The 15,135-nt window shown below is 34.8% G+C and overlaps 1 protein-coding gene across 1 annotated transcript in view; it reads left to right on the top strand.

The window, feature by feature from the left end:
* The first annotated feature begins 309 nt into the window (after nt 1-309).
* LOC143257133 (organic cation transporter 1-like) overlaps nt 310-15,135 on the top strand; it is a 119,902-nt gene continuing 105,076 nt past the window's right edge. Inside the window, exons 1-5 of the mRNA XM_076515413.1 lie at nt 310-1,019; nt 5,820-5,923; nt 10,212-10,366; nt 13,052-13,220; nt 14,245-14,371. Of these exons, the coding sequence (XP_076371528.1) occupies nt 582-1,019; nt 5,820-5,923; nt 10,212-10,366; nt 13,052-13,220; nt 14,245-14,371 (993 nt within the window). The 5' untranslated portion in view covers nt 310-581. The remainder of the gene's footprint in view (nt 1,020-5,819; nt 5,924-10,211; nt 10,367-13,051; nt 13,221-14,244; nt 14,372-15,135) is intronic.

Raw genomic sequence — 15,135 nt, 5'->3', positions numbered from 1 at the left:
AAAGTCGTATTTTAAGATTAACAACATTAGTGTTTATTGCAAGTGTTCCGGGTTATCCACCGAAATCATTATCCCAATATTCGGATACTAAATTAATAAGTAAGTATAGACCATTACTTCAAAACACGTTTTTACTTGTACTTGCTTACAAAACCAGTATTTCAAGATATACTTGTATCCGAGTGTTATCGAAACATTTTGTCTCGCCGTTGATACCAAACAATGTAGCTTATCAGTAACGCAGAGAAGGATATCTCTATCTTTTGTAGGTACCGCCCCTGTTCGTGTGAAACGCTTATCGTAGAATAAGTTATTTGAATATAGTCACTAGCTACTTATAAAACCATCGGTCGGGCTGCTGATTTGAGCTTCAGCGAAGGTGTTATAATCACACTCTTAGAACTGATTTGTATTAGTTCAGACCAAACTTTCATATTTTTGGTTCATAAGAATCGTCCGCTTGTGGGTTTTTTTATCGCTTTGCACAGACAGAAAAATCAATCTTTTGAAAGAAACAATAAACAATCGAAAGTACAATAAAAAAGATAAAGGTGGAATTGGAAGTTTTAAAAAATATAAACATGGAAGAGGAACAGGAAAAAGGAAAACCTGAGTTTGAAAAAATTCTCGCAGACGTTGGACACTATGGAGCTTTCCAGAAAAATCTCGTTCGTTGGTTTCTCTTTCCTGGCGTTGTTCCTCTGGCCTGGTTCTCTCTCAACATCGTGTTCTTTATGTCCGTTCCAGACCACTGGTGTTACGTTTCTGAATTAGTTACATCCAATCTTAGCGTGAAAGAACAAAAGATTATAATTAGACCCATGCAGAAACAGCGTGGAGAAGATGAACTAAGTCACTGTGAAATGCATGATTTCAACTATAGTCAGATACTCGTAGATTTATTAGAAGGTTCAGAAGTCAGATCCATCTTGTCAAGACATAACTCTACCTCGAATGTCCCTTGTCCAAGTGGCTGGATGTACGATCAGACCCTTTACGATAGCACCGCCTCGAGACAAGTAAGTTGTTGTTATTCCCTAAACTTAGTTTACAGATAATCTGTTGCGTCAAACAAAGCTGACAATATTAATATGACACTCAGAACTGACTGTTTTTGTCGTCTAAATCTCTGTGATACCGGAAGTGACCTAATGCTGGACAGATAAACGAAAGGTCCGAGGTTTGAGACGTGATATGCCCCTGAACAACTATTACATTTTCAGCTCTAAGGGTGTTACAGAATAATAGTATTGGTCAGGTAGTAGTGACTGGTGTCCTTCCTTCTGAACAGTAGTTCTAAATCAAAACTGGTTCTTCCAGAATCATGGGGGTCTTTGACCTTACGTTTATCACACATGTCGTACAACGGGAGCTTTTTTGTTTTTCCGACGAGCACAAACATTGTTGATTTTATTATTGGAGCAAGCAGGCGATAAGAGATGCTAAATATATAAACACGAAACTCGGTCTACTTAAATCTATCCTAATATAACTACGTCCCCCCCTCCCAGTGGCTCAGCGATAAGTTTCTTGATTTATAACTTTAAAAATTCGGTTTCGATACCCTTAGTGGATGTATTAAAAATATTTTTCACAATCAGTCATTCAAATCTAACGCAGTTTTAAAGTGTAGTTTTTGTCAGTTGTTGACAATGCGTGTTTTACATGGAAAAATAAGTCCCTAATTTAAGGAATACAAAACTCGCTGAGGCTAGGGCTGGGGCATGTCGGGTTTTGAATCTGATGGTCTAAAGTTCGCGTTCCGTTGGCGTAAAATAGTAATTACAATAAGAAGAAATCATTTGGATAAACATAACTAAAAAAATTCAGTTATTCTAATAAGGTGATATTTCTGGGATTATGGTTTGAATGAAATAGAAAATAGTGTTACCGTGTAGTTTGAAGTGTTATTTTCTTAAATGATTAAAGTCAAGATGGTTGTATCATATTAATGGAACATTTAATGAAATTACACTTAAGTAAACATCGGTTAATAATTATAATTATAATACTCATAATCATATATTGCTAATAATGAAGAACTGGCAACCATAAAGAACGTTAAAATGATAATATTCTAAATCTGATACGAGTAATGATGTGGCTAAGACTCCTGCTGGGACAGTGGTAAGTATTCGAATTTGCAGTGTTAAAATCAGGGGTTCGATTCTCTTCGGTGGACACAGCAGATAACCCGATGTGGCTTTGCTATAAAAAAAACACTTATGAATAAAAATGGATTGTAGTTTAAAAATTAATAATATATTAAATTATGATTAAAAGTTTTGGATGTTAGAAGAGAATCGTAAAAGAAATAACGGAACCAAACTACAGAATAAATTATTCACTGAAAAAGAACAAGTAGGGCTAATGTTTTATACAGAATTCCCAAGGTACTTAAGGGAGGGTGTTTGACCAGTTGGACCTAAAAGAAACAAACAAACAAAACAAAAGACTGACAGGTATTTTGGTTTGAATATCTCTGTTTCCAAACAATGGGAACAGAGATAACCGGTGGTGCTCGGATAATGTCTTTCTCTCACCCCTCTTCTTCATGAGTTTGATGTGGTTTTTTTGTTCATGCAACCCGAAAAAAAAAAAAAAAAAGCCAAGCAAGCAAATGTAAGCTCAAAAGCCGACAACAGCGGTGAGTGTATCACAAAATCAACGCCCGATATGTTACTTAAGGTCAATCAGGGCAGCGGGGATCTATAAATCCAGTGCCAAATATTTTATGTGGGGGAAACAGGAGAACCCCGAGAAAACCCAATTTCACTTCCCAGACCAATTCGCTTGGGAAGTGCCGGAGCTAACGGCTGAATTGAGAAGCTGGAGGTGGAGAATCTGAAATAAATGAGAGTTACTGCATACAAGTACAGTTTAAGTGTTATAAACGTGGATAGGAGACTGGTGGATGCGCCACGTGCTAGGTGTATCAGCTAGAGTGGTAAATTGTTTCGTGAGTGAGTTTCTTTCTTTCGCCGATTTGTAGTATTTGACTGCTTGTTTGCGGATCCTAGTGTTAATTTTGGGTAATACCTGCAGGGAGTCCAAATAGGTTAGAGGGGGTATATTTTGGTAAGCGATGAGCTATTTTCATCACACGATATTGTAATGATTTTAATTTGTTCATAAGATTATCTGAGTGGCCGAATATACGCCTTGTAAACGGTGAAAATGGATTCGGCAGAATACCCAGTATGGGTGCCTCTGATCCGTCGTAAGTACGAGATTCCCTGCTCTACTGATTTACGAATTTGGCTAAAATGATCAGTCCAGATTAGCGACCTATTGAAAAATTTAATAGTTTTAGTGAATTTAATGTTAGTATGAAGCAACTTTAATGTAAGTATGGCTAGTTTTTTCCTCTTCCTCTAACGTCGACGGTAGAATGAAATTGCCTGAGTTTTACTGGGATTTAATGTAACACACCGCCAATTACACCATACTGATATTTGATTGAGTGAAGTTTAAACTCTGTTAGCTTCAGCTGCGGGGTCGCTTGAAGTGCTCCAAATAGCTACGTCATCTGCATATTGTTAAGCATGTGTATATGTGTGCTTGGGGATCGGAATGTCTTAATATATAGTAATGGGCTAATGGCAGACCTTTGCGGAACGCCTGCATTAAGAGCAAACGGGTGTTAGAGTGCCTGATTCACTCGTACCTTCTCTGTTAGTAAGGAAACTTGAGACCCACTGAATAATCGTGTGTGAGATTTGGAGACTGTGTAATTTGAATAGTAGTCCGTTATGCCAGACACTGTCAAATGCTTTTTCAACATCCAAGAACGCTGCTACTGTTATATGTTTCCGATTAAAAGTTTGGAAGACAGTTTTGGTAAGTCGAACTAGGTGGTTACTAATTTGTCTCTGGTGTCGGGCCGCGTTTTGAATTTTATTAATGATATTGTTGATTTCTAAGAAAAACAAAAGTCTGCTCGCGATTATTTTTTCCATCAGTTTACTTGTGGAATTCAGAAGACTTATTGGTCAGTAACTCGCAAGATTCTGTAGATCAACACTAGGTTTTGGGATGATTACTATGATAGCCGATTTCCAGTGGTTAGGGAAGTACCCCGTTAATAGTTGTACAGGGTAGTTAGGTAAAATATATGTGTCCGAGAGGGTTTTTTGAATAATATTTTTTTTATTTTGTCTTCACCCGAAGCAGTGTTCCTGAGTTTTGTTATGTATGATTTGACTTCAGAGCACGATATTAGGCAGGTTATATCGCTGTGAGTGTGAGCTACGGTGTAATCGGATAAGTGTACAAGTTTAGATTGAAATAGTTTGTTATTGTTAGATAGGAAATTATTAACTGCTCGATAGTGGATGGAAGGGTTGGTGTCTGAAATTGAAGGGGTCGTAATTTGGCGTGTCAGGGTTGAATAGTGTGAAATATATGGGGGTCGTGATCACCGCCAATGTTGTATAATACGCGGAAATTGAAAACATGTAGCAAGATATTAGGTGTAGAAATGGCTAAATCTAGGATGTCTCTGGAGCCACCTACATGCGTATGTATTGGTGTATCATCATTTAGAACCGTAATGCCATTATTTTATATGAAATTATTTAGAATGATCCCAGAAAGTTAGTATGCTTAAAGTTACATATAATAAGTTGGCTTTATGGTGAAACATATTACTTCTAAAGAAAAGGCAGATACAGAAAACCATGAAGTTTCTAACGAAATGGAATAAGTCACAGTTTGTGCAAGATTTCATGTGGAATTTATTGTACATTAACATTCCCTTGTAAAATACAAAACGTAACCTTTAAAAGTTCAGCGTTTTATTATTATATCAAACTGAAGATGCTATAAGATCATCTCCCAAAACATTTTTTCCAGAAATTATTTAGATTTGTCCGCACCTTTTTTTCTTCATTCAGTATTATGATGTATAGTCAAACTAATGGATTTCAATTGAATCAAAATGGTCTTATTTCTTGCCAGCTCGTTTTTCTGCCATTATGGAAAGCAATGATTACAAGTTATTCACTCTACATGTTAAACCTATAAACTATTGAAGATATCTTAATGGACCAATAGGTCCCCATGTTGTTATAAAAATATAAGATTTACTCTGGAATCTCGAGAAGATAGACTTGGTTTCTGATACTTTGATAAACAATAAACCATAGAGGCTTTGAAATGAATAATAAGAGAACGTGTACATGTTTATATTTTAATAGTTGAATTCCTGATTTAAAAAAAAAATTAGTTGAAAGGTTAGTACATCATGTTTGTAAGATAACTAAAATGTATTAATGTTTACATAAAAAATTAAACATCAAAATGTATGTAAATAAAAATGGATTTCATATATCCTACTTAATTTCTTGTATAGTCTTACAAACTTTATAATAAACAAGCAGAATTAGTTCTGAAATAAATACTGTTTAAAAATTCCATATAAATATACTTTAAATATACTGTGTAAGCTATTTTATTTAAAAGGTAGTTTTTAAATCAAGGAGTGGAATAATATAATTTTCTCAGGTATCAAACTATAATTTCATACATTCAGAGATCTAACTCGATATGTGAATCAAACTGTTCTAATTGTATTTCTAGATAAATATGTTCCACCACCATATGGCTAGAAATACGCATATTTAGTAACAAGTAATAAATCATATTTAGTAACAAATAATAAATCATATTTAGTAACAAATAATAAATCATATTTAGTATCAAATAATAAATCATATTTAGTAACAAATAATAAATCATATTTAGTAACAAATAATAAATCATATTTAGTATCAAATAATAATAATAATAAATCAATATTTGCGCCTTATTTTTGTCAGTGGGACCTGGTGTGTGACAAAGATCCCTTACCTAATCTTGTTTTCACTCTTACTGGGGTTGGAAGCGTACTGTCTACGCCAATCTATGGAAGTCTTTCAGATAGGTATGTATATACAGAAAATAGAGAGAAAAAATTTACTATTTATACTTTTATTAATCCTTTTTAAACTTAACCTTATTAAAAACTTTTCTGTACAATGCTAAAATCCGGAGTTCGATCCCTCGTAATGGACAGCGTGTGCATAGCTCATTGTATAATTTTTGCACTAATAAAACACATTTTACAATCCATTAATTATACATATAGTAAAACCATGTTTCAACGGCAAGTCTGAAGGCTTATCACGTTAAAAATTGGGTTTCGATACTCCCAAAGTTAATACTTTGATAATATTATCTCGATTCACCTCACCACTCCATACGGAAAGGTAAGCATTATACGAACTGCGATATATCTAACTTCATTCATAAAAAATAATCAAAAATGTTAAACATTATTTTTATTTAAGAAACTACATTTTGTCATTAAGCGTTACATTATTTGTTCTGTACTCACCAAAGACTTGCCACCGGAGAGGCGAGAAACTGGAAGGTAACGTTTTTTCTTGTTTATTTTTTTTAGTATTAAAGGTTATATTTGTAAACAAACTTGTGACCGTTTATCATTTATTAGAGCCCACAGTTTTAACTTTTTAAGCCTGCGACTTAAATTGCAATACTATTCAGATGAATTACTAAATTTGTAACACGCTACCTGCATTCATTAAATTAGTGACAATATGTAACTATAATGACAGAAACAAGTTTCACTAATAACACTATGTAACACAAATTTTGTTCCTGGATATTATGTGTTATTTCTTGATTGCTTGTGTTGTAAAAGTACAGAAAATGACCATTATTCCCTTCAAACTTTGCTTTTGTGACCTGAATAATAAAATTTACATATTAACCTATTTTCTATGTAAAAACAGGCAAATTTACACATTTTCATTTACATAAGACCTGAATAAAACAGCATATGAATCAAGATTTCATGTATTTATACTAAAGTTATACAAAAATGAACAAATATGTTTAGAAGTGAGTAGTTTTTCGAGATTTACGACTGTAATGTAAATCACTTTTACGTACTAGCCCCCAAATATAGTATCCAATCATGTTTTCGTTATACGCTCCTTGGTAGTGGCATTCAAAGTCCAGTATATCTTGATGGAAGCGCTCGCCTTGCTCCTCTGAGTACGCTCCCATGTTTTCCTTGAATTTATCAAGATGAGCGTTAAGGATATGGACTTTCAGGGACATCCTGCAGCCCATTTTGCCGTAGTTCTTCACCAGAGCCTCAACTAGTTCGACATAATTTTCGGCCTTGTGATTGCTCAAGAAGCCACAAACCACTGCAACAAAGCTGACGCTTTCTCTGACTTGCGACTTGCACACTTTCATCTAGCAAATCCCACTACTTGAGCTTAGGTGTCAAAAGCTCGGCATTCAACTTTGTTAAACCAAGATCTCTGATCAAGTCATTGAGGTCTCTTTGGTTGGGGTAGTATGGGTTTCTGTCATTAGCTGCACCTCTGAAATTGTAATCTGGATTTCAACGTCTACCTCCTCTTCTGATTTGCTGCTCTCTTCTGAGGATGGCTGCATTTTCTTTGACAGAGTGGGTACAGGAAGCTCAGGACAGTGTGGCACTGGGCCAATGGATGATGGAAGGTCCGGATACATTATATCAGATGCATTCTTGCCAGCCCGACGTTTGGAAGGGTTACCATGCAGAAGTAGCAGTTTCTTCAGTGGTCAATGGGTTCACGCCAAATTCTTGGAATAGTGAACTTCATGGCTCTCTTTTCCCCTCTGTACCATCCTGCAAAAGAGCAAAATAAAATTGTCATTTTGAAGAATAAATTTATTTCATCCACAACTAATGTGTAAGAGGTTCATGCAAAATGTTTTATATGCGATATTTTCTATACTATTGGAAATTTTAAAAAATAAATAAATTAAAAGATATACAAATTTTAGACTTTTTAAAATTTAAATGAGGTTCCCAAGGTTTGTCTTGATCCCCGACAGACATGCCGAAATATGTCTTGTTAGGATTCGCACATTTTAGCAGATGCTGTCACAGTGTACGTTTTCGCTCTTGTCTTGATAAATTGGCCACATACATAGCAGAATGAGTCTGGAGAATGCTTGCAGCTTCTTGATGCCATCTCTGAAAAAATCAGATAGGTCTATGTGTTCAGTTGGGCAGCTAGAACTAAACTGAAGTGGTGAGTGGTGAGCCCCTGTATATATATATTACTATGGAAAGTTCTAGAAAATTCTGAAAGGTTCTTTAAAATTCTCGTAAGTTCTATAACATTTTAGAAAATTCGTGTAAGTTCTACAACATTCTAGGATGTTCTTGAAAATTCTTTTAAGTGCGAGAAAATTCTCTATCAGCTATTCAGCAATGAATCTACCTGGAATGTTTTTGAAAATGGATAAATTTGAAATTTTCATTACCCAGGTCACAAAAGCAAAGTTTGAAGCGAAAAATAGGTCTTTTCCATTTACTTTAGGCATAAGCAATTCGGATATAACACTTTTTGCCCAATAACAAGAAAAAGTAAAAATATTGTTACATAGTGTAATCAGTCCGTGCAGTACGCCAGCGTGATCTGGTAGCACGGGTTCAAATTCTCTGCTTTAGATTATCGTGGATTTCTAAGTAAATATATAATAGGTCATCGTCAGTTTTGTGTGGAAACTACGAAAGCAAAGAAAGGACATCGTCAGTAAATGTTTCATTAAAATGTCGTAACGTAGCCTTATTTGATGATTAATTCAAAATTTGTTCTCCGATTGGACAGCGATAAGTTTATGGATCTCAAGCGCTAATATATGAGGTTCGATTTCCTGCAATGGACACAGCCGATAGCCCAGAGTGGATTTGCTCTAAAACAAGCAATACAAAGTTTCTGAAGAATTACAATACCTTATTATATGTTAATTAAACATTAAAATGAACAACAAAAAAGTATTTATTTTTAAAATTTTTAGCTACATTATTTAAGCCTTTATCGGATAAGATGTTACAAAACTTTCCTGGCGGAGGATTTAATAACTATGTTATAAATAAACGAGTTAGTATTTACATGGAAACATTTCTCACTTTATTAATTTCTTCTCAGATCAATTCAGACATGAAAGACTTTATAACAGTTTAAAGTAACTCTCTTTAACAACCAGTACTGAACAAAAATCATTATACTTTCGCAACCAAAGAAATCCAAGGTGCGACTTTCAAACGATTGAAATACGAACTTGATAAACGTACCTAAACATATTAAAGAAATCTGTGCCTGGCAAGGACTTGAAACTAACGTTAATGAACAATACAATATATAAATCCGGATTAATAAATATTTCAATACACAAAAGAATCGAGGAAAAAACAAACAAATAAAAAAACTAATTTCAAAATAACAATATTCCGTGATTTTAAATTAAAGTTCACTCAACCAACATTTCGTAACAATCAGCAACAATATTGTTCAACCATATTTGGTGAAGTAGCTCGTTACAGCCCAACGTAGGGTTTGTATTAACTTGTTAGATCACGAGATTACGAATCATGTGATCATAATTTATAAATTTTTGTGCATAATATCTGTACGTAATTTACATAATCAATCCATTGCTACATTGATAATATCTGTACGTCACTGCTAGGGATACTGATGTCAGTTTTCTAATAAATATATATTTATTCAAATAAACTTGATCAACCAAAAGATGAGTTAACGTTTTAAATGTAGAAGTAATAAACTGATGATAAACAAAACCATAACTAAATAAAAACAGAATTTCCGTGATGACGAGAAAATATATATATGTAAAAACGGCTAGTATGAATAGAGAAAGCACTATGTAGAGGAGCGAACAACGAACGTTTCGAACTTCTTCGGTCATCGTCAGATTCACAAAGAAAGAAAGAGGTAACTGACCGATAGCTGACCACATGTTTGAAGGCGGTTGTGTAATTGAGTGTAGGAATGTAGAGGGCATGCTTAGATGTTTGATTATATTTATTAATATAAGTATAAAGATGTTCCTTTGTATTGGTTTATTTTGGGCTTGAGTTGTTGTATAAATAAGGCTTCTTTAATTTTGTGTTTGTTTATACTTGTTTCCCTACTTAGTATCTGGATGTTTCTATGGTTATGTTGCGTTTATTTGCAGTGTTCGAAAACGTGTGAAGGTGACTTTTAGTCAGAATTTACTGTCTCACATTTTTACGAATATTGTGCGCAAGAAAGCACTGAACATTCATTCTTTAGCCTTTTTCACAATTATTTATATAGAAATGTTTTCATTATTGATACAAAATTTAACTTTTACAGGATTGGAAGGAAACTGACGTTTTTTCTCTGTGTTTTTGTCACCCTGGTGAGCGGAATTGCTTCGCTGTTCGTACCGAGTTTCACTGCATTTCTCGTGCTCCGAATGATCAATGGAGGTCTCTCACCTACGTTATTCCAGTTACCATACATCTTGTGTAAGTTACGTTTACTTCCACTTTGTTTCCTTTTATTACAAGATAGATCTTTCATCTAAAGACTTCTGAATAACCATACGGGTTCCGGACGATTTCTTTGTTCTCCTGAAAAACATTGTATCCGCAAAAACGGCCAGGCCAAACACATCTATCCGTTATATGGAAGTCCAGACCAATGGTATTTCAACCAGTCGACAGCACCCAAACCTTGTAGCGGTTGCTCTTTACAGTCGGATAAACTGTCACATTTATAACACGCCCGCAAGCTTGTTATATGTTCGCTGGTTTCTGAATGTTCACGCAAAACCACGTAAAAACTATATACATTAGTTGTTCATACTGCTGAAATGATACACCACCCACCTACTACTATTGGGCTACTCTAATCGAATAGGGTCCGGCATCGCCAGGTTAAGGGCGCTCGACTCGTAATCTCACTATTGCGGGTTCGAATCCCTGTCATACCAAACATGCTTGCCCTTTCAGCTGTGGGGGCGTTATAATATGACAGTTAATCTCACTATTCGTTGGTAAAAGAATAACCCAATAGTTGGCGGTGGGCGATGATGACTAGCTGCTCTTACTCTTGTTTTAGACTGCTAACTTAGGAACGGCTAACGCAGATATATAACTCTCGTGTTCCTTTGCGGGAAATTCAAAACAAACAAACTAAGTGAATAGGGTTATTTGACTTTTTGGAAAATAGAAAATGCAAAGTAAACGTAGAGGTAAGTTTCTCTGAGTTCTTCACTCCAAAAACTGGCGTCCTTCAAGGATGGGTGGTTAGTCCTATTCTCTTCATCATGTATGTGAATAATATGCCACTAAAAGACCCAAATCATGGATACTCGTCACAGTTCGCTGATGATGTAGCAATTTGGAAAAGTGCCCCAACACCAGAAATAGCAGCCACTAACATACAACCACAACTAAACAGAATAAGTGAATACTGCCAAAATATAGAGTCAAAATAAACACAACAAAGACACAATTAGTGATATTTTCGAAATCAAAGAAACATCAAAAAGTACAACCCCAGATTTACATGAATGGAGCACTTCTCCAGACTGCTACATCTGCAAAAAGTTTAGGACTAACATATGATTTTAAACATACCTGGACAAAACATGTAAATAACATAAAAACTAAAATTTGGCGAAGAATAAACCACGCTAGGAGTCTAACTGGTAAAAACAGTGGAGCAACACCTGAAAACATCCTCAAAATACACAAAACATATATAAGACCTGTAATAGACTATGCAGCTCCAGCATGTATTAACGTAAGTAAAACACAATTGCAAACCAAACTACAATTGTTACAAAATACGTTAATCACGACAGTATATAGAGTACCCAAAACTACTTCCTCAAAGTTCATGCACAAATAGTCTAATACACGAACAATAGCAGATAGACTTCTACATAATACAATAAAATACTTCGATAAAAATTGGAGGAAAAATGAGCTATTATGCGAACTCGACAGGTATGCATGTATGATGAAGAGAGTCCTAAACACCTCTCCCTGATTAATTTATACATTAGATCATTAAGCTAAAATTAAGTATTAAAATCAATAAAAATAAATAATAATAATACATATATACAGTGTTAAAGTAAAACAAACCACCTATGATCCAGACTTAGATAATCGGAAAGTACAATATACATGGACATTGCCGTGAAAAGGGCCCGAGTTATGTTCATCACTCTGGCCCTCATGTATTAACTTTAAATATACTAAAAAGTCCACTCTAACAATGAAAAGGAAGGAGGAAGAGGTCTAGTGTAACTAACCCTCCTGGGTATACAAAATTTATACACCCAAACACCTGGAGAGAGAGAGAGGGGGCTATTTTAATGCCAGTTTTATAGCGTCCCCAAACTCAGAGCGCGATTTTGCGCAATGAGACGTCAACTTGAAACCATTAGATTTACAGTGTGAGACGTTTGTTACTAGACCACCCCCACACATTGTTAACAGAGATGCCAACTATTTTAAATGACTGAGCGTAATGATTGTAGACAGAGCCTTTTCACAGTTTTAGTCCTTTTAGATTTGCCAGAAACAAGACAATCTGATGAACGAGGCCTCTTTTTTTCAACTTGTGAACGATCGCATTGGTGTTTCTATGCCGCTTAGAAAACGAGAAATACCCATCTACGCAAGCGCTGATTGGCTGACAAGCACTGATGACGTAACTATGAATTCTCCCACATACCCAGTATGGAGAAGCACTGCACTCAAACTATTGGTAGACGTCGGAGATACAAATATTTTTTTATTATTTCAAGCACAAACATGATTATAGCAAGTAGCCATTTGGACTGTGTCTTCTATTTATTAACAAATTTTATTTGTATCTCACTAGAAATTTTTTTTCACCCCTTTCAAGCCTTGGGGGAACAATTTATCACTTTATTGTATAGGCCTATATAATATATATAATTGGGAGTTGCAACAAGTCGTAATATTTGTCTGTATGAGCGTATAGTCATAATGATTACGCTCAAATCGTAATGGTTGGCATCTCTGTGTTAACTTACAAAAGACAAAATGGTACCAATGTAGATTATTTAGCCGATACATTGACCACATATCTTTACAACGACTTTGGACTTTGTTTGATATCTTCATATTATTTTTCTCTGTATCAGTTTATTAATAAAATGTTTGTTTCAGTGTTTGAAATAGTAGGAAAAGACAAGCGTACAGAAATCATGAGTATTGGTTCCATTGCTTGGACAGTAGGCCTGTGTACACTTCCCCTCTTCGCCTTCTTACTACGGGACTGGGTGTTACTTGGAATTGTCACCACGTGTTTCTGTGTTCCTTATTTCTTGTACTGGAGGTACGGTAACCAAGATTAAAAGTTTGTTTTTTTAAGTCTCGAATGAATTTATTCTTAAGCCTTGCTTCATTATTTGTATACTTTTAACCAATAAACGTAGATACAATACTAGCAGTAGATATAAGGATAATATATTTTACAACTAAATCAAAACTATATGTTGCTAAGACGGCCCACCCCCTATCTATATAGTGGTAGTGAAATTGTAACCACTCTATCTAGTGGCTAATTTGTTAAAATGGAAGATACAGCTGATCGTTCTCTGCAGTGACTTTCACGAAGCGACTAAAATATTCGCGATGTAGTCTTAGCTGTTGGTTATTTTAAAGTACAGACGGAGGATCATAGTGTTGTTTCAACACCTACACACCAAATTCCTAATTTTTACTCTCTTTCTTCTTTGTTTCTGCGACAAGTTGACCGCAGCGGTATTAATATAACACTATGTAACACAAATGTTGTTCCTGGATAGTATGTGTTATTTCTTAATTGCTTATATTGTAAAAGTACAGAAAATGACCATTATTCTCTTCAAACTTTAGTGACCTGGATAATGAAATTTAGAAATTAACCTATTTTCTATGTAAAAACGGACAAATATGCACATTTTCCTTTACATAAGGTCTGAATAAAACAACATATGAATCAAGATTTACATGTATTTATACTGAAGTTGTACAAAAATGTTTAGAGTGAGTTGTTTTTAGAGAGTTGTGACTGTAATGTAAATCACTTTCACGTATCAGCGCCCAAATGTAGTCTCCCATCACGTTTTCGTTATACGCTCCCAGGTCACAAAAGCAAAGTTTGAAGAGAAAAATAGGTCTTTTTTTCCATTTACTTTAGACATAAGCAGTTGGGAAATAACACTTTCTGCCCAGGAACAAGAAAAAGTAAAAATTGTGTTACATAGTGTAATTAGCTGATTGTAGCGTTATCGCAACATAGTGTTAAAAATCATACTTTGAGTAATATAGATGATGTTATTAAACGTAAAATGTAATGGCAACAATTTTTTTTTCAGGTTCTTACCAGAATCTCCTCGCTGGCTTGTGTCCATGAAACGATATGATGAAGCAGTTATTATTCTGACCCGAATAGCCGAGAGAAATGGAAACCCTGTTCCTTCTAATCTTTTAGAGAGGTTAAAGGTGACCATTAGGTGGTGCTGTTCTTATACTAAATCGTCACGTGTTAAATACGACAACAGTAAATCACAACGTAGATTAGGACTATGTTAACAACGTACTGGATCTGTGTTAAGAGACTATATTAACAACGTACTGGATCTGTGTTAAGAGACTATATTAACAACGTACCGAGTTTATGTTAACAATGTATATTAGGACTATGTTAACAACGTAGCGGGTCTATGTTAGCAATGTACATTAGGACTATGTTAATAACGTAGTGAGTCTATGTTAACAATATACATTAGGACTATGTTAACAACGTAGTGGGTCTATGTTAACAATGTACATTAGGACTATGTTAACAACGTAGTGGGTCTATCTTAACAATGTACATTAGGACTGTGTTAACAGTGTACTGGAACTGTGTTAACAAACAAATTATGGCTATGTTAAGAACGTAATGAGACGGTTTTAACAAAGTATTAAGATTATGTTAGCAGCATACTATTGCTACGTTCATGCTAAACTCAATATCATGTGTTATGCTACTGTTTTACCCTTCTCTGAACAAACTATGTTGATAAGATTAGCCATACATAACATAATTTTTATCATTCTTTTATGGTGTCTTCTAAACCTAAAACTCCATTTCATTCAAAATTCATTATGTACAAACACATGAATGTGCATTCTTTCCTCTTATGTGAAATGTGTGAGAATAATATTAGATCTTACGAGACATAGAGCACTATTAGTGTAATAGAATTACCTCCCTCGTGAAC

Source organism: Tachypleus tridentatus, chromosome 7 (genome assembly GCF_004210375.1).
Source record: "Tachypleus tridentatus isolate NWPU-2018 chromosome 7, ASM421037v1, whole genome shotgun sequence".
NCBI lineage: Eukaryota > Metazoa > Arthropoda > Merostomata > Xiphosura > Limulidae > Tachypleus > Tachypleus tridentatus.
This window is presented reverse-complemented; position numbering and strand designations above follow the sequence as displayed.